We start from the raw sequence: 20,407 nt of genomic DNA, 5'->3' as shown, positions 1-20,407 counted from the left end.
AATATTCTTTTAAATGATTTCTCTTATGATGCGAAGTTGTCTCATTAGCATATAGATGGCGTCTTTTATCTTAGAGGAGATCGAAGTCCTTAAACTACATAATGGGAACTGTTACTGTGTAAAGGCTATTATACCTGTTTAGTAGAGGTATGAATCTCAGTATTCAGTCAGACACACTTAATAAACAGACACATTTCATACAGATCTAATGAAAAGCACAGGCATCAGTTGACAGAGCTAAAGAATTCAAAGGTTGCTTATCAAATTAGGATTTGCTGAATTTTGAAATGCATCATAAAATAATCTTACCTGCATTCTTAATGTGTTTATTATGATTTCTGTTTTAATCTAATGACATTGGATGTATTAGGCATTTGCTCTAGTAAATCTGTATCATGAAACATTAAAACAGGTCCCCATAATATCACCCAGATCCAATATTTCAATTTTGCTGCATTAAAACCTGAAAATTTGATGAAAGGACCTCAGAGTCAACCTTGAAGAGAAAGTGCTGCCTAGGAGGTGGGGCCAATTTTAGATTTTTCCTCAACTCCACTTCTTATCCACCACATACAGTATCAGAAGTTAGCCAGAACAGCATTCTTTGTTTTATCCGATTTATATAAAGTGCTTCGCAGTATGGTTTTATTTCACTGATATATTAACACCCTTTTCAGTAGGTATTTAATAACCACCTGTTATGTTTCAGCAATGTTCACTTTTGAGTAAAATAAATCTCCATGGCAAAAATCATAAAATGAAGTTAGAGTACTAACTCATAAACCTGGACCAGCATACTTTTTTTTAAATAAAGATTTCATCTTTTTATTTATTTTTTTGAAAGAGTTATGGAGAGATGGGGAGAGACAGAGAAAGAGACCAGGTCTCCCACATGGGCAGCATGGGCCCAAACATCGAGGCCATCTTCTGCTGCTCTTCCCAGGCCATTTTGGCAGGGAGTTGGAATAGAAGTGGAGCAGACAAGACATGAACTGGTGCCCATATGGGATGCCAGTATCACAGGCAGTGGCTTCATTCACTATGGCACAATGCCACTCCAGCATACTTTTTCTAGAGAAGAGAGCTATGGCATAAGAATATTGCTATGTTTGTTCCAGATATAACAGAAGAGAGAATTGAAATTGAAATAAAGAATACTTTTGACCTAAGTCCACTCCATTCAGAAAAACATCTTATGCTTACATAGAAACTAGACACAAAATATTAATAGGAAACCTTTTGTATATTTTCTATGTGTCATTGCTAATTACTAATCTGTATTCATATCTGCTATTTAATTCAATAATTTTCTTGATAAAATCTAGGCTTTTGTTTTCTTGTCTAGGCTATTCCTATGTGTAAGAATTTCTGTTATCCAGCATGTCAAAGGGAATTTAAAGTTAGAGGTGAAATCAAGATTACTAACCGGGCCGGCACCACGGCTCAATAGGCTAATTCTCCGCCTGTGGCACTGGTACCCCGGGTTCTAGTCCCGGTCCAGGAGCCGGATTCTGTCCCGGTTGCTCCGTCCAGCTCTCTGCTGTGGCCAGAGAGTGCAGTGGAGGATGGCCCAAGTGCTTGTGCCCTACACCCGCATGGGAGACCAGGAGAAGGGGCCTGGCTCCTGGCTTCGGATCAGTGCAGTGCACCGGCTGCAACGGCCATTGGAAGGTGAACCAACGGCAAAGGAAGACCTTTCTCTCTGTCTCCCTCTCACTGTCCACTCTACCTGTCAAAAAAAAAAAAAAAAAAATTACTAACCAATTGATCAAATAGAGTTGCCAGTTAAGAATAGTGGTTTCAGGGAAGAGGTGTATACTGGCTGTATAGATTTTATAGTAGTTAATAATATTTAGATCTATAAGATTGGATGAGATCAGCAAGAGAGACAGGTGGCAGAGGAGTAAACACGGCACTGTTCTAACTTCAAAGTATAGAAGAGAAGGCACTGGACATGAATTTAGAGGAAGAATCAATGCGATTAGAAATTTAAAAACAGAAGATCTTATAACCCAAATGAAGAGTATATGAAGGAAGAGGGTGTGATAAGCTCTCTCCGGTACTGCTGACTTGCAGGAAAATGAGAACTGGAAATTAGTCCTGGGAGGTCATTGGTAGTGCTTTTAAGAAAAGTTACATGGAGATTTGGGACAAAGTTTCATGGGAGGGGATATAAGGAGGAATGAAAGGCAATTAATTGTGGACAGTAAAGCATAAGCAACACTTTCCCAATTATCATTATTATTAGTTTGATTTCTATTACTAAAAGGAGAACAGATTTGTTGTATTTCATAGGTACAATTTTAAGAAGGTAACCATACTTCCCTCTCACTATCCCTCCCTCTGGGAATGTGAGTTGAGAAATGGGTAACAAAATATATGAACAACATGTATGTATTTTCCACATGAGCAAATCTATAATGGACTAGCATAGAGAAAAGTGGCCTTGACTAGGAAGCCTGTTCAACCGTGGCAGAGTATTAGACAAATCTTAGGGCAGAGTACTATTTCTTTGCCCTCCTAGAACCAAATTGTCAGAAAGGGAAGGTTGTGCAGACAGATCTCTACATTTGATATACTGCCAAAAAATTATTTTTTAACAAGAAAATGGATTCCGTAAACTATTTACAAAGCAGAAACTAATGACAGTGCTCCATAAGACAGGGATAATATTGATGCACCTTAAAGCCAAGAAGGTGTAAATATATGTTTATATATTAGAACTAAATTAAGATCAGTATATGCCAAAGATTAGAATCAGAGCGCCCACAACTTTTGATTTTCTTTTGTGCATGTAAACATTTTGTACTTCAGTAATTCTCAAAACAAAATTTAACAGCCATTGTAAGGAGGATCTGAGCACTCTTCTCTAAAATAAAATACGCAGCTATGGCAATGAGTTATCAGTTTGCTTGTTCGAAAGAATCCACTGTTCCAAGCCTAATATTCAATATCATGTAAGAGTTCTGGGCTAGAGGCTAGTTATTGTGACAGTTCCCCAGGTGATTCTTATAGTTGGTCCATGAACCAACTGGAGAAAGGATAAGTAAGTGTGAAATGGCAACTTTCAATTCCATTACTAATAGCATTATTTTCTGTTAGCTGAAGAAAAAGTGCTCCTTTGGGCAATATGTTGTTATAGAGCAACAGAAGCATTGTGCCAGTTGAACAAATTTATATCCTATCTTCAGCACAGTGTGAGGCATAGTCACCAACATAGTCATGATGCCTATACCATCATTTTATTGAACTAAATCCATGAACTATCTATAACTGATTCTAAAAATTCTGGTGACTGTATTCAATTGAATTCAGAGGTTTTGAAAATGTTACATATTACTTGGGGCTAAATAATTTTGTGTCTTGTATATTCATAATTCTAAGCACAAAGATTATATATAATGTAAGCTGATTAATTTTTCCATTATAACATAATATGAAATGGATCTTCTTTGGATTTGATTGGCAAAAAGTTCTCTTTCTCTTTCTGGGTTCATGAAAATAATTATAATGCAACATTAATTTTCTGCATGTAGGGATTGTGACAATTGGAGAGGAAAAGAAAATTTGCACTGTCTCTGAGAATTTCTTGAGGATGTGTGAGTCTGCTGAGGTGAGTGTTTTATAGCTTTTAATTTTATTAGAAATTTTAATATTCCTTTTATTATTTGAGATATAGAATATTAGTAAATCTATGTTGATGTTATTCAGGGGAGGTAAAGATTAAATACAAATGAGATAATGTGTATAGTTCAATGAAAATCATAACATATTTTAAAATTACTAGAAAATAATTTTAATGAACATTGAAAAATTGTATTTAAACAGTGAGCATAGCCTTATATTGTTGTGATGTTACTATAAAAGCATTGTCAATCATAATGTCATCTTTATAAAGGAATTGTATTAAAATAATGTGCTTGTAAGCATTTAAATAATTTGCAGGTAAAAACTTTTTTGATCAAGTAAGTGATCATAGGCTCACATTTGTTAAATATATACACCATTTTTGTAAGAAAGCGTCACTCCTAACCCCTCTTCTACTTGTCACTCTGACACATAATTTGCTTCTCTATGGTTTTCGTTACAGCTGAACATGACCTTCCACTTGTTTATTGTGGCACTTGCTGGAGCTGGGGCAGCAGTTATTGCTATGGTAAGAGAGCTTCCACCCCAAACTTTGATGCTTGCTTTTTTTATTTAAACTACAAATCAATTTTCTGGTAGTGACAACAGCTTTTTTAAAAAATAATCTCTGAAGTCAATTTACTTTATCAGCCAAAAAAAGGAGGGGCGTAGGAATAATGGACAAATAAATAAATGAAAAGCAAGAGTTAACCTAAAGAAATATTGACCTTAAGACAGAAATTATATTTGATAATGAGTTTAAAAATTAAAACACTCAATAATATTCATAACATTTAATACTGATAACATTAGAAAATAAGTAATTAATTAGTATTTTACATATTAGATGACTATTATAAAAATATTTATTAACATATATATATTCCAGTTTAATTTTCCGATTCTATAATGAATTCCTAATTTAAATTATTCTTTATTTCCTCTTTAAGAACAAAAAAGCCATAGAGTCACTAATCAGAAAGGATTAATTTGCTGAAAGCAAACTTAACTTCAATGTCTATATATCCAGTTTTCTTGAAAAATCTTAATAACAAGTCCTTAAATTCTCTTTTTACTTGTTTGGCTTTTATTGAGTTTGGAGGATCTAATATCAATTCTTGTCTCTTATTTGTAACTCACCATGAATTCCAGTTTGTTTACTGAATGCCAGTTATCAACAATGAACATGTTTTCTGAGCACCAGTAGTAGCTTTTGGAGCCAAGGTCTTTTAGTTTTTATTCCTGTATCCTAGCAAATAAGTAGTAAAAGAACTTTCTAAATTTATTAGTAAGCAGATCTTATAGTTAATACAGCATATAAAAATAATGACAATATGTAGTCTAGTATGTAGCTGAAAAAAATACTGTTAAAATTCTGTTTTTATTTAAGATATTTCATATATACAGATTTAGGAACATAGTGATACTTTCTACTCTACCCTCCCTAGAGACAGTACTCCAACACTTTCTCCTTCCCCTCTTACTCCCTCTATCTTAATTTTCACAATGATCAACTTGCCGTTTACTTTATACTTGCTAAGTAAAGAGTTCAACAAATAGTAAGAAGAAAAAATACTGTTGCTCAACAGTAGAGACAAGGGTATAAACAATCATTCAATCTCAAAATATTAATTTGACTCCTATACATTACATTTTTTGGTACTCTATTAGTTACCACAGATCAGGAAAACCATACTGTATTTGTCTTTTTGGGACTGGCTTATTTCACTAAGTATAACGGTTTCCAGCTTTCCAGTTTAATCCTTTTTTTTTTTTTTACAAAAGACAAGATTTCATTCTTTTTTATGGCTGCGTGGTATTCCATAATATATATTCCACAATTATAATATGTATGTATATATACACACCACAATTTCTGTATACAGTCTTCAGTTGATGGACCTCTGGGTGGCTATTGTGAATTGAGCTGCTGTAACATGAGGGTATAGATAACTCTTTCATATGATGATTTCATTTCATTTCCTTTGGGTAACTTCCCAGCAGTGGGATTGCAGGGTCATATAGTATATCAATTTTCAGCTTTCTGAGTTATCTCTATACAGTCTTCCACAATACCTATGCTAGTTTACATTCCCACCAACAGTGTATTAGGGTACCTTTTTCCCCACATCCTCTCCAGCATTTATTGTTTGTTTATTTCTGTATGAGAACCATTCTAACCAGGGTGAGGTAAAACCTCATTGTTGTTTTGATTTTATTTCCCTAATAGCTAATGATCCTGAGCATTTTTCAAGTGTCTGTTGGCCATTTGAATTTCCTCTTGAAAAAATGCCTGATCCAATCCTTTGCTCATTTCATAACTGGATTATTTGTTTTGTTGTTGAGTTACTTGAGCTCTTTATAAATTTTCAATATTAATCCTTCATATTTCTTAGTTTGCAAATATTTTTCCCATTCTGTTGGTTGCCGCTTCTGCAGTACAGAAGATTCTCAGCTTAATGTAACCCCAAACTTCAATTTTGACTTTGATTGCCTGTGTTTCTGTGGCGTTTTTCAGGAAGTCTTTGCCTATGCCAAAGTCTTGCAGAGTTTTTGCAATGTTCTTCTCTAGTAATTTGATCATATCAGGTCATGGATTTAGATCCTTGATCCACTGTGAGTTGATTGTTGTATAAGGTATAAAGTAGTGCTCTTGTTTCATACTTCTGCATGTAAACATCTAATTTTCCCAGCACTGTTTGTTAAAGGAATTGTCCTTGCTCCAGGGATTGATTTTAGCTTCTTTGACAAAGATGAATTGGTTGTAGATACATGGATTGATTTTTGGAGTTTCTATTCTGTTCCATTGTTCTATGTGTCTATTTTTGTGTGTGCCAGTTCTAGACTGTTTTGATAATAACTGCCTTGTAGTATGTCTTGAAATCTGGTATCATGATATTTCCAGTAATTTTGTTTTTGTTTAAGAAGGCTTAGCTATTCAGATTGCCTTGTGTTTCTGTGTGAATTTTAGCAAGATTTTTTTCCTGGATCTGAGAAGAACGTCATTCATATTATGCTTGGTATCACATTAAATCTGTAAATTGCTTTTGGTATATGGACATTTTGATGATATTCATTCTTTGAATCCACAAAAATAGAAGATTTTTCCATTTTTTCGTGTCTTCTATTTTTCTCATTAATGTTTTGTAATTTTTTTCAACAGGCAGAATTAGACAGTGAGAGAGAGAGATATATACAAGATATATTTAATGCTTGTTTTTCATGCAACTGTAACTGAGGGAGACTTGAGGACTCGGTTAAATAAATTAGCTTAATACTATTTTCTTTTTTTGGGGGGGGGCAGTCAGAGTTAGACAGTGACAGAGAGACAGAAAGAAAGGTCTTCCTTCCGTTGGTTCACCCCCCAAATGGCCGCTGTGGCTGGCGCACTGTGCCGATCCGAAGCCAGAAGCTAGAAGCCACGTGCTTCCTCCTGCTCTCCCATGCGGGTGCAGGGCCCAAGCACTTGGGCCATCCTCCACTGCACTCCCAGGCCACAGCAGAGAGCTGGCCTGGAAGAGGGGCAACCGGGACAGAACCGGCGCCCCAACCGAGACTAGAACCCTGTGTGCCAGTGCCACAAGGCGGAGGATTAGCCTAGTGAGCCACGGTGCCGGCCTGTTTTGTAATTTTCATCACAGAAATCTTTCACTTCCTTGGTTAAATTCATTCCAAAGTATTTAATTTTCTTTTAGCTATTGTGAACAGGATTGATCTTGGAAGTTTTTTCTCTGCCAAGGCATTGTCTGTATATACAAAGGCTATCGATTTTTGCATGTTAATTTTTATCCTGCCATTTTACCAATCTCTTTTGTTAGTTCTAATAGTCTCTTGGTGGAGTCTTATGATTCCCCTACATATAGAATCATGTCTTCTGCAAATAAGGATAATTTGATTCTTCCTTTCCAATTTGTATCCCTTTGATTTCTTTTTCTTGCCTAATGACTCTGGCTAAAACTTCAAGGGCTAAATTGTATAGCAACAGTGAAAGTTGGGATGTTTGTCTGGTTCTGGTAGATCATAATGGAAATGCTTCCAACTTTTCAGCATTTGATAAGTTGTGAGCTATGGGTTTATCATAAATTACCTTGATTGTATTGAGGAAAGGTCCTTCCATATCCACTTTGCTTAAGGTTTTTATCATGAAAGGATGTTATATTTTATCAGATGCTTTCTTGGAATCTATTGAGATAATCATGTTTTTAATTCTTTAATTTGTTAATGTCATGTATCACAGTTATTGATTTTCCTATGTTTAATCATCCCTGTGCACCTGGGGTTAATCTGACTTGGTCCAGGTAGATGATCTTACTGATGTTTTGTTGAATTTGATTAGCTAGTATTGTGTTGAGGATTTTTGCATCTATGTTTATCATTGATATTAATCTGTAGTTCTCTTTCTTTGTTGTGTCGTTTTCCTGTTTCACAATTAACGTAATACTGGTCTCATAGAAGGAGTTTGGGAGGATACCCTCTCATTCAATCATTTTGAAGAGTTTGAGAGGAATTGAAATTAGATCTTTAAAAATCTGGTAGAATTCAGCAGTGAAGCCAGCTGGTCCTGGGCTTTTCTTTGTTGGGAGGGCCTTTATTACTGATTCAATCTCCATCCTGATTATTGGTCTGCTTAGGTTTTGGGGGTCTTCCTGACTCAATTTTGGTAGATAAAATGTGTCTCGGATTCTATCGATTTCTTCTAGATTTTCCAATTTGTTGGCATATACCTGTAGTAATTTCTGATGATTCTTTTTATTTCTCTGGTATCCATTGTTACATCTCCATTTTCATCTTTTTTGATTAGTTGAGCCAACAGTATATCAAATTTTTTTTCAAAAAACCAACTCTTCATTTCACTGATCTTTTATATTGCTTTTTTTGTTTAAATATTGTTTATATTTTCCCTAATTTTAAGTAATTCCTCCTACTAATTTTGGGTTTCATTTGTTGTTTTTCTAGGTCCTTTAGATGCACTGATAGCTCATTAATTTGTTGCCTTTCCAATTTATTTAAGTAGGCACCAGTTGCTATAAACTTCCCTCTTAACACTTCTTTGCTTGTATCCCATATATTTTTATATGTTTTTTATTATCATCTTCCTTCATTTCTAGGATTTTTTTTGTTTTCCTTTTGATTTCTTCTATGAACCATTGTTCATTCAGAAGCATGTTGTTCAGTCTCCATGGGTTTGCATACTTTCTAGAGATTCTTGAGTTGTTAAATTCAAGCTTCATTCCATGTGATCAGAAAGGATGCAAGGTATGATTTTTTTTTTAATTTGCTAAGACTTGTTTTATGGCCTAGCATATGGTCTATCCTAGAGAAAGGTCCATGCACTGATGAAAAGAATGTGTATTTTCCAAGTGTGAGTTGAAAGGTTTTGTAGATATCAGTTAGATCCGTTTGGATCATAGTGTTGATTAAATTTCTTATTTCATTGTTGATTTTCTGTCTAGCTGATCTGTCCATTGATGAAAGTGCAGTATTGTAGTCCCCCATTACTCCTGTATTGGAGTCTCTGTCTCCTTTTAGATTCATTAACATTTATTTTAAATAGTCAAGTGCCCTGGCATTGGGTACATATACATTTATTACAGTCACATATTCCTGTTGAATTGATCCCTTAATCATCATAAACTGCCCTTATTGTCTCTGTTAGCAGTTTTTGTGTTAAAATCTATTTTTTCTAATATTAGGATGACTACACTTGTTTATTTTTACTTTCTGTTTGTGTGGTATATATTTTTCCATTCTCTCACTTTCAGTATGTGTATATCTTTGTTGTGAAGTGTGTTTCTTGTAGGCAGCATACAGATGGGTCTTGCTTTTTAATCCATTCAGCCAGTCTGTATCTCTTAACTGGAGAACATAGGACATTTACGTTCAAGGGTGATAAGTAATGACTGGGCCCTGCTATTTTTTTCATAAATATTCTATTGTTTACTTTGGATTTCCTTGTCCTTTTTCTGGAAGATTTTCTGCCTTCCCATTCTTTCATAATGATGATTATCTTTTTGTGTTTCTGTATGTAGCATATCCTTAAGCATCTTTTGTAAGGCTGGATGAGTGGTGACAAATTGTTTTCAGCTTCTGTTGTTTATTGAAAGTCTTTATTTCACCTTCATTCATAAATGAGAGCCTTGAAGAGTACAGTATTCTTGTTCAGCAGTTTTTTTTTCCTCTTACGACTTGGACTGTGTCTCTATTCTCACCTAGCTGGTAGGATTTCTGATGAGAGATCAGCTGTGAATCTAATTGAAGATCCTCTGAAAGTAATATGCCATTTCTCTTGTTCACATTTTAGAATTTTTTCTTCATGCTTTACTTTCTTTTTTAAGATTTTATTTATTTGAGAGCTAGAGTTACATACAGAGAGGGTGAAACAGAGAAAAAAGGTCTTGCATCCGTTGGTTCACTCCCCAAACGTCTGCAATGTCCAGAGCTAGGCTGATTCAAAGCCAGGAGCCAGAAGCTTCTTCTGGGTTTCCCACATGGGCACAGGAGCCCAAGCGCTTGGGTCATACTCTAGTGCTTTTCAAGACCATAGCAGAGAGCTCGATTGGAAGAGGAGCAGCTGGGAAATGAACTGCTGCCTATAGGGGATGCTGGAAGCATAGATGGAGGTTTATCCTACAAATCCACAGTGCTAGTCCCTATGCTTTACTCCTGAAAGTTTGAGTACAATGTATCATGGTGAATATTTTTTTCTGGTCATGTATGTTGGGAGTTCTATGTGCCTCATGTACTTGAATGTCTCTTTCTTTCTCCAAATGAGGGAAGTTTCCTGTAATTATTTCACTGAATAGGTCTTGTTATCCATTCCATCTTTCCATTCCTTCAGGCACTCCTAAGACTCACATGTTGAGTCATTTGATAGTATCTCATAAATCTTGAACATTGGTTTTTATTTTTTTCTAATTTCTTCTTCTTCTTCTCCTTCTTCTCTTACTATGTTTTTTCCAAAGGTTTGTCTTATAGCTCAAATAATCTTTCTTCCCACCAAGTCTCTTGTTAAGACTTTACAGTATATTTTTATTGGCCTATTGAATTCATCATTTATAATATTTCAATTGATTTCTCTTCAAAATCTCAGTCTCATAGAAAGTCCCCCCCCCCATGTATCATATGGATTTATTTAATTGGGGAATTTGCTTCTCATTACTCAGAGTAATCCTATGATCATTCTTTTGAATTCCTTTTCAGGAATTTCATCAATATCTTTGTCCATATATTCTAATATTGGAGTGTTGTTGTGTTCCTTTGGGGAAGTCATGTTGTCTTCCTTATTCTTATTTCTTGAATTTCTGTGCTTATTTTTAAGCATTTGTGGTGATACTTGTTGGTTTTTACCTCCGATGGATTTTTTCTTTGAACTATGTCTCTGTGGGTTAATGAAGTGTCTGCTGTTTCAGTGATTACCCAGAAGCATAAACTGGGTGTGTCCAGGGAGTTCTGGTCAGTGCTCCAGGGTGGGGCAAGTATTGAGGGTCACACTCATGTTGGGCAGGGTAGTTTTCCTCTATTAACAGCAGGGGAGAGGGAATGATCACCTCTGTTGCCATAATCACACCCTCACTCCTCTCTTCCAAGGTGATCAATGCCCAGGGTTTACCCATAGTGGGTGCAGCACTCACCTGCACTGCCACATGAATAGCACAAAGTATCTGCACAGTTCCCAGGGTGAGCAGGATCCCTCTGCAATTACCCACCCCAGTAAATTAGCGAGTCTTGAGCTTCTGCCACTGGACACAGTGATTGCCCAGAGATCCAGCTATACCCTGTGTCCTATCCTGCAGTCAGAGTTTTCCTACAGTCTCAGAACGCAAGGCTCCCACAGTCACAGAGTACAGAGGATCCAGTCTACCATGCTAGCCTCTTCTGCACATGAAGACATCAGAGACATTTCCCGAGTTAGCTACCTATTAGTTCTCTGCCTTGGTGGTTTGAGCCCCATAGCTTGAATATGCTGAAGGGCTTGGGGCACCTCACAGTGCTATGCAGGTGCCTAGCACTCTGTCAACCCTCCCAGCAAAACTCAGAGTTGCCTGTTGGGGAAAGCAAATTTTTTCCTTTGGTGAAATCCCCTGATCACACATGTGCCCAAGAGCCACTGCAGCTGCTGCTGGTTGCAAAATGGCATCTTTACCCTGCCAGTTGATGGGCACCCTTATTGAGGAATGGGGAGAAAAGAAATGTGCTTTTTTCCTCTGGATTAGGTGGGTAACCTGCCCCCGTTAGGGCTTCAGGCTAGATTCAGACAGTGTTTGTTTCAAGGCGGTCTCTCCAGCAGTCTCACAGTGGCACAGACTGATGAAGGCTGCTCTTACCTCCCTCTTAAAAGCTGGTGTATCCTCTGGCTCTCGGCTCTGGGGGTTGTGTGTTGTGTCTGTACCTTGGTGTCCTCCTTTTGTAGAATTTCCACTGCAAAGTTCTCTCCAACTCGACCCTGGGAATGTACTTCCTCTGCTTTTCTCCTGCTATTTTCCCCTCGCCTAAAGCACTACGTTTTTTCCCTATTGAGCCATCTTGGAATCTCAGTAACATTTTTTTTTTTAAAGAAAAGATCTGTCTCTTATCAAAGACTAAAAACAGGACTGATGAGACAATGCTAATGTAATAATGAACCCTATCAGACCAGTCATTTTACTGCTTCATCAACATTTTTGTATTAAGTTTGTATTATTAAATTATTGTTAAATTATCCAACAAAACTGACTCAATGTCAGTGTTAAACTGGATTTTCAAATGTTTTGTTAATTAAAACAAGCTCAACATTTTAGCTATGGTGATTATAAATTTCTACATGGGAATTTTCTTTCAGAATGTGAAATGCTTAATAAGATCATATTGGCTAATTAAATGGAGGGATCAAAATAGAACAATAAGTAAAGGCCTTTTATTTTTAAATTAATGCTTAAATATGCCCATGGGAAGCATCAACATGTTCTGGCCAATGATGTACATGGCACTCAGTCCCTGGCAGCACCAGCCAGGCTGTGAGATCAGTGGAGAAATATGGATACTTGTGTTCATGTGCACATAACAACATAAGAAATAGATTTTAGTGACATGCATGTAGCTCCTGAACAAAACTGACCCTTAATTTCTCTTCAGTATTTCAGATACAGATTTAATAATTAGGAGTCATATTTTCTCTGGTATTAAGAGAAAAGATGGCTTTTTAAGATTTATTTTATTTATTTAAAAGATAGATTTACAGAAAGAGAGACAGAGAAAAATAGATAGAGAAAATCACTAATCTGCAGGTTAACTCCCCGATGTCTGTAATAGCAGACCTGAGACTGGCAGAAACCAGGAGCAAGATACTCAATCCACATATCTCACAGGGGTGGCAGGGAACAACTACTTGAGTTATCACCAGCTGAACATTAATTAGTAGGAAGCTAGAATTGGGGGTGGAACTGGGATTTGAGCTTAGATACACCAGGGTGGGATGTGGGTGTCCATAGTGGTGTCATAATTATGTCAAATGTGTCCCCAATATTTGCTATCTAAGCGCGAAAATATCACATCTGTTTGAATCTGTGCATAAACCTTATTTTATGTGTGTACATAGTTAATAAGCTTTCACTATATAAATACCATAATGTATAAGACTATAACTTATGGCTTCTGCATTCAAGTGTCTTATAATTTCCATTAAAATGCAGATTTTCAAATGAAATAGAATATCCTGAAATAACTTGCAGTGTTATGCATCTTTTTCCTATATTCTTATATCAAAATTGTTTTGAATTATCCTTTTACTATCTGTATATTCCACAATATTCACTATTTAGGGTTGATTTTGCATTCTTTATATATATATATATATATATATACACACACACACACTTTTTTTAAGACCAATATGCATCTTGTCCTTCAAGGTACTTATCAATAATTATCAAAATATTAGTGTTCTACTTTTCTACCAAATTTTAAACAGTGCCCATCCTTTGAAACTTAGAGAAAGTAAATATCTATAAACTGACTTTCTCTTTCTTATTCATCCACCAAAACCCATAAAAAAAGAAAGAAAACAAGTAAGAAATCATATTACTGAGTCAGTTCAAGTCAAACCAAGAACTTCATTGATTGAGTAATTTCATTATTAAAAATAAGTCAATCTTCTTTTTTTATTATGGCACTGTTTTGGTAATCATGAATGAATATACATATATAAAATTCATGTGACACAATGCTTTCTCTCCTGTAACTGTAATGTAAGGGAATTGAAAACTCACAATATTAAAACTTAAGAGGATAATTAAATTTATGTGTTCGTTTTGGGATTTCTATAATCCCTCTTTGTACTACACGGTGGGGCAATAAATCTCCTAATTAATTCAAGTCAATTACATGCAAATCATTAGATAATTTGTGACTATGAATTATAAAATAAAGATACAATAACATGTATAGTCTTAAGATTTGGGAAAATGAAGACAGAATGGACAGTACATTTCACATAAAGATTAAGAATAGGTTTTGCATTACTTCAAATTTGAAAACATGGAAGAATACAAGATATAAAAAGAAGGGGTGTTGAAACTATGGTTTAGTTGGAATAGTGAGGCATATATTTTATTTATATTACTCCTATTATCATGGAAATTTTGGTTCCATTTTAGGTATGAACATATGCTACATAACTATATGATTTGAATATTTCTTTCCTGATAGTAATATGTAGTTAACACACTGAACAGGTCTTCAATATAAATTATTTTTGTCTTTAATTAGGTTCACTACCTTATGGTTCTGTCTGCCAACTGGGCCTACGTGAAAGATGCCTGTCGGATGCAGAAGTACGAGGATATCAAGTCCAAGGAGGAGCAAGAGCTTCATGACATTCATTCTACTCGCTCCAAAGAGCGGCTCAATGCATACACATAAATACATCTTTCTGTTCTTTCTACCATTTGAATGCATTGGTGTTTAACTAAGGGCCATCCAACCATCCAACCTTTGAAAAACAAAAGTGAAAGTGCTTCTCATCAATGATGTGTAGGGTGACTTATGAATCACCCGAATCCAATTCTTTGTTGTTTAGCACTTAATTTCCTAATCTGTTAAATTGGTGTTATCAGATCTCTTCTACAAGCTCCTATCCAGCCTTTTTTGGTTTGTTTTAAAATTTCTCAAACTCATTTAATAGTTCTGTAGGATCAAAAACACTAACATTGTCAATTGAAAGATTTGTTTTTTAACAATTTCCCATGTGTTATACATAACACTTTTTGCATTATTTCTTATGCTTTGAAATGAAAATAGCTTTTTATACTTTTTAGTTTTGATTTCGGTAACTAGTTTAACTACAGGTAACCTTCAAAGGGACCATTGTACATTTTGAATATTAGACAGAGATACCATCATGATGACTCTTGTTGAAATAAGGAAATCTCGTCTGGAAATCAGTGGCCACATTGCTATATAGGCCCTGGTTAATGTTTTCATCAATCTAAGGTGCAATTTCTAAATTTATAAGAGTAGGTTAAAAAAAGTGCTTCTTATCTTTGTTAACATTGTATTTTTTCTTGATGTACTTCAATGGTATTTCTCTCTTATTACTCATATTTATGTTGTGAGCATGTAGAAACAGTGATGCTAATGCATGGCTAGTTGCCTTTATAAGATTGTGACATCAGGCTTACCTTTTAAAGTTTAGAATAGAGACAATTTTAATGGAAATAATTACTGTGGACTATTGGAGAATGATCTTTTTGTGATTTAAGCAGTGGCTGGATTGGAACTTTTAATATGCTAATGTGGAAAATAATTACCTTTATGAAGGTGGTATATTAAAAATAAGCACACTAACCCCTCAGAACTGTTTTACCTACTTTAAAAAATTTTAATGGATTGCACCTCTGTAAACTATTCCTAAAATGTGTATGATATATTTGAAAAGGCTTCCATTAATATAATAGCTTTGCTTGCAACCTTCCAATCTATGTCGGTTTACCTGTAGCGTTTTCTAAACTGTGGTCAGCGGCCACTATAGAATGTACTGTTTGGAAGTGTAGTGCTATATTTGTGTTTTTATTTTAAGTAGGTCATTTAACCGAATGTTCATTCATAGTCATTTATAAAAAGTACCTGTATCAAAGGAATTTTAAAAAAAAATCAGTATTATTGGACCAAATCTGGTGTTTGTTTTAACCTTCACTCTTCCTTTGATTATTTCTAATGCTACAAGAATGCTGTAAAGTGTCTTTAAAATGATGTAGCCTGACAAGACATTTTTGTCAGTGTATAAAGCTAGGTAGTGTTGTGCACTGATTTGACCATTGTGAAATCCTTTCTCAGTGTAAGTGCATTTCTAATAAACTTTATTGAGTGAAACAATCTTTGTACAACTACTAATCATGCATCATCAGTGATTTTACAAGTTCTTGTAGTAGATAGGGGGTATTACTAGAGTTATCTGTGGCATGATTATGCATTCTGTAGGATTAATTAATTTGGGGTTCATTTTGCTTCATTTTTTACACTTAGATTATCTTACTAGTTCAACATTTTTCTGACATATGCAGTATTACAGATATTCAGCAAAAGTATTAATGGGCTCTTTAAATTCTATACTATAGTGTTTCAGTTCTATGTCTCTACAGTTTGTGATGATTTTTAAAACTGTCTCCTAAATTCATGTAATGATGTTGACACTTTTGGCTTTTATTTCTAGTATTAGAGTGTATTTTCACAGAGTGCTTTGTAGCAGGCATTACAATTAATCTGTTTTGTACATAAATGTGCCAACAGCTTGATGGTGGCGTTTTTGAAATGTAGAACAAAGTGCTTGCAAAATGTAATAAATATACTTGTGTACTTTGTGTACTTATTATTAGTTTCTGCAGTGGTTTTTGTGTTTTTTAAATTTTGCTTTATTTATTTCTCTTTCTTATATGTGTGCATTCTTTGCAGATGAAGTGGATGCAATCTTCTGAGACTCTAATTTCAGTGAGATTGCCAAATATACTTCAAGATTCAATGGAAATCATGTCCATGGACATAAGTGTAGCATTGCTGGGCAGTCTAGAGAGTGGGAAAGGAGGAAGGACTGGAGGGTGTTGCATTTAGGAAGTGGTAACTTTTCCAAGTTTCTGCTATGTTTTAGCCTCATTTCTATTGTTTCATGTTTTCTTTAGTGCTTCTCAAATTAACAGGAAAAAGAAAAACTTATGCTATACAGAAAGAAAAAGAATTTCTTGATTTGCTTCAAAATACCCAGGTGAGAGCAATGTAATGAAACAGTTATTTTCTACACTTTTAGTCTGTTTGGGATCTAATTTCTTCTGGTAGATTTGATGTGATAGAAATTTAAAACTAGTAAATAGGACTAGGTCTTGTGGCTTAGCAATTTAAGCTACTTGGTGTATCTGCATCACATATTAGGGTGCCAGTTTGAGTCCCAGCTATTCTGCTTCTGATCCTTTCTCAGTGTAAGTGCATTTCTAATAAACTTTATTGAGTGAAACAATCTTGGTACAACTACTAATCATGCATCATCGGTGATTTTACAGCTAATTTTTCTGTGAGGCAGGAGATGATGGCTGAAATACTTGGACCACTCACATGGGACAACTGAAGGGTACTCAGGGCTCCTGGTTTGTCCTGTCTCAGTCCTGGATATTGAAATTTGAGGACTGAACCAGTGGATGGAAGATCTCTCTCCCTCATTCCTGCTCTTTCTATCACTCTGTGTTTCAAGTAGATAAAATAAATAAAAACATTTTTGAAAAGATTTATTTATTTATTTATTTGAAAGGCAGAGTTGTAGAAATGGGAGGCGAGAAAGAGATAGAGAGGAGATCTTCGATCTGCTGGTTCACTCTCCAGATGGCTGCAACAGCCAGGGCTGAGCAGTCCAAATCCAGAAGCTGGTAACTCTTTCTAGGTGTCTCATGTGGGTGACTGGGGCCCAAGCAATTGGGCCGTCATCTGCCGCCTTTCCCATGCCGTTAGTAGGGAGCTGGATTGGAAATGGAGTGGCTGGGAAACAAACCACCGCCCATATGGGATGGCGGTGCTGCAGGCAGTGGTTTAACCTGCTATGCCATAATGGCAGTCCTGAAACATTTTTCAAAAATTACAAAATAGTTACCAATAAAATAATCTCTACTTATCTGTTACCATTACTAGCAACATGAAAATTTCATCAACTACCATTGGAAATTATCTACAATAATTAAAAGATCTGTTCAGAATACCTTAATCACATTTAAAAAACTATTTTAAGAAGACAAAATTATTTCCTATCTAAATATTCTTAAATGGTAGTTCTTCTATCCAGTGTTTTTTGAATTCTTAGAGTAGCAAAGAGATAATAAAAATTGTATGTTAAAAATATATATAACCAGAAATTTCAAAATATGGTAGCTCCCACCTTGTTCTTGGAGACTATGTTTCAAGACTCCCAGTGCATGCCAGAAAACATGGATAGTCCCAAACCTTATATTTACTGTGTTTTTCCTATGATAACATTTCATTTATATGTTAGACTCAATAAAGAGATTAGCAACAATAAGTAACTATAAAATGGAAGAATGATAGCAATATACTGTAATAAGTTACTTGAATGTGATTTCTGTCATTTCTCTCTCTGTCTCTCTCTCTCTCTCTCTCTCTTCTCTCTTTCCATGGGACAGGCAGCAAATACAGTGTGGATACACTGGAAAACTGATGATTAATGTTCCCTTTTGGATAGAGTGGAATGTCACAAAATTCCATCATATTTTTCAGAATGTCAGCTTAAAACTTAGGAATTGTTTACTGCTCGAATTTCCCATTAATATTTTCAGATAGTAGTTGACAAAGAGTAAGTAAAATCACCACAAAGAAGGAGTGGGGGATTGCTATATTCTTTTCATACAGCAATTATTACAATTTTTGAAGCTTTAAAGTCCCTTTATCTTTGTGAAAATACACATTTTATCTTAAAGCAAGTGATTCCCTTTGAGGATTGTAAATAAAAAGCCTGCTAATTAGTATGGGAAGGCAGAAGATAAGGATCAAGTATTTTATTCCTTCTCCCACCCACATGGTAGACATGGATGGAATTCTGGTCTTTGACTCCAGCCTGGCCCAGACTTGACTGCTGTGGGCATTTGGGGAGTGAAGCAGTGGAAAAAGAGAACTCTCTCTCTTTCTCTCATTTTTTACCTTCTTTAAATTAAATTAATAAATCTTTAAAAAGAAAATATCAAAGAAATTACTCACTTTGAGCATAAAATACTTGTAGTCTAGCTTTAATTTAAAAGTATTTAATTTACTTCTTCAGGTTAAAACTGAGAATTCACAAATATGTCAAAAAGTAGGTAAACCTGACTTTTATTTTTGCTTTGGACAAAACAAAAGCATATGATTTTAAAGTGCATTTCAGTTAGGTAACTTGGTAATTCAAATATGCAGACCATGATGACATTTGAATGAAGCTATAATATCTTAAAAAATTATTTGTCTCATGCAAAGTTCTCACATTAGTGGAGGCAAGTCTCTTTAAAATTTTACCAACTCATTCTATGATCATTCTGTGTTTAATGTGAGGTCGTCTATAGATGGTATTTACAAATACTAAACAAAGAATGGAGAAATAAAAAAATGGGAAAGAGAAGAGTTACTAAGTGAAAATCAAATCAATTCTGTGGATTATATTTGGAAATATCAAACAAAATAAAGCAAGTTTAACAAACTGGAAAGATAAGAGTAGCTGATAAGTATAAATCCAAATTCTGTTATTCTTGGAGTAAGAGGAAGAAAAAAAATAGCAGTGTTATTTGAAGATATACTTCACTGGCAGGGGGGAATGGCGAGAACATTTTTTAAACAGTAAAAACAATGCAAGAACAAAGATTAGACCAGGTAATAACAGTCTTAAATATCAAAGGAGGGCACAGGTGATATACTGTCTTCAGGGTTCTTGGCCCTCTACTCAAGGCCTTTGTGTGAATGTTCAATATCTAGGTCTTACAACACTAAAAGAATGCTCACCTGTCAGAAACTGGGGACAGAGCAGCCGAAGAGCTAATCCCATTATGCTGTCCAATGTTACCAATCTGGTATGCAGATGAGAATTATTTTTCCTCAGAGAAGTATTGCAATGTTTGATTTGTTTACTTATTTGTTTTGTTTTACTTTTATTTCAACAATTATTTTTGTCTTGAGGGCTACATGGATGGGAATGCGGTATCTTAATAGCAATCCATCTCTGATGATGGAACCTCTCTGAACCATACCATGTAGATTGCAAGACGTGATGATCAAAGGCATGCACCAACAGATGGAGCGTATAGGTGTTTGTTCATGTATCATTTAGTATATTGACTGAGTATATCGAGCACCAAATTTCTTTTTTTTTCTTTTTTTTATCTTTGTCATTGTATATCCAGAAGGTAGTGGTTAATTTTTTTTGAGGGTTGGAGAGATTTATACAAGTTGTCATAAGTAAATTAACATTCTTGTTTTGACTGATTTAGTAGTTGATATTCCAGTGAAGACTCACTTATATTATTTACTAAAAATATGGAGGAAGTACTTTTTTGCTTCCTGCTAAATAAGCACTGAGAATTGGTAGAATTCTTCTAAAATTTTTTTTCAGTTCTGACATCTATTAATATTTATAGAAATTTGTCCATGAGTATATACATACAAACACATAATGAAATGAAATGATGTCACCGTAGCCCATCAATATTTAAATGGAAGGGATGTTGAAAAATAAGGATTTCATGTCATACTAGCATTATTTAAAGATCAACTTGAATAGTTCGGCAGATTACTT

General features: G+C 35.0%; 1 protein-coding gene across 4 annotated transcripts in view; it reads left to right on the top strand.

Moving 5' to 3' along the window:
• The window catches only part of GPM6A (glycoprotein M6A), a 345,190-nt gene extending 328,716 nt beyond the window's left edge, over positions 1–16,474 (top strand). For all 4 annotated transcript variants that reach the window (XM_008249994.5, XM_070068303.2, XM_089327256.1 and 1 more), the window contains exons 5-7: positions 3,537–3,613; positions 4,091–4,156; positions 14,371–16,474. In XM_008249994.5, the coding sequence (XP_008248216.1) occupies positions 3,537–3,613; positions 4,091–4,156; positions 14,371–14,523 (296 nt within the window). In that variant the 3' untranslated portion in view covers positions 14,524–16,474. The remainder of the gene's footprint in view (positions 1–3,536; positions 3,614–4,090; positions 4,157–14,370) is intronic.
• The last annotated feature ends 3,933 nt before the right edge of the window (positions 16,475–20,407 follow it).

This window comes from Oryctolagus cuniculus, chromosome 2 (genome assembly GCF_051225735.1).
Source record: "Oryctolagus cuniculus isolate XC-2025 breed Fujian yellow rabbit chromosome 2, ASM5122573v1, whole genome shotgun sequence".
In the NCBI taxonomy this organism is placed as follows: domain Eukaryota; kingdom Metazoa; phylum Chordata; class Mammalia; order Lagomorpha; family Leporidae; genus Oryctolagus; species Oryctolagus cuniculus.
This window is presented reverse-complemented; position numbering and strand designations above follow the sequence as displayed.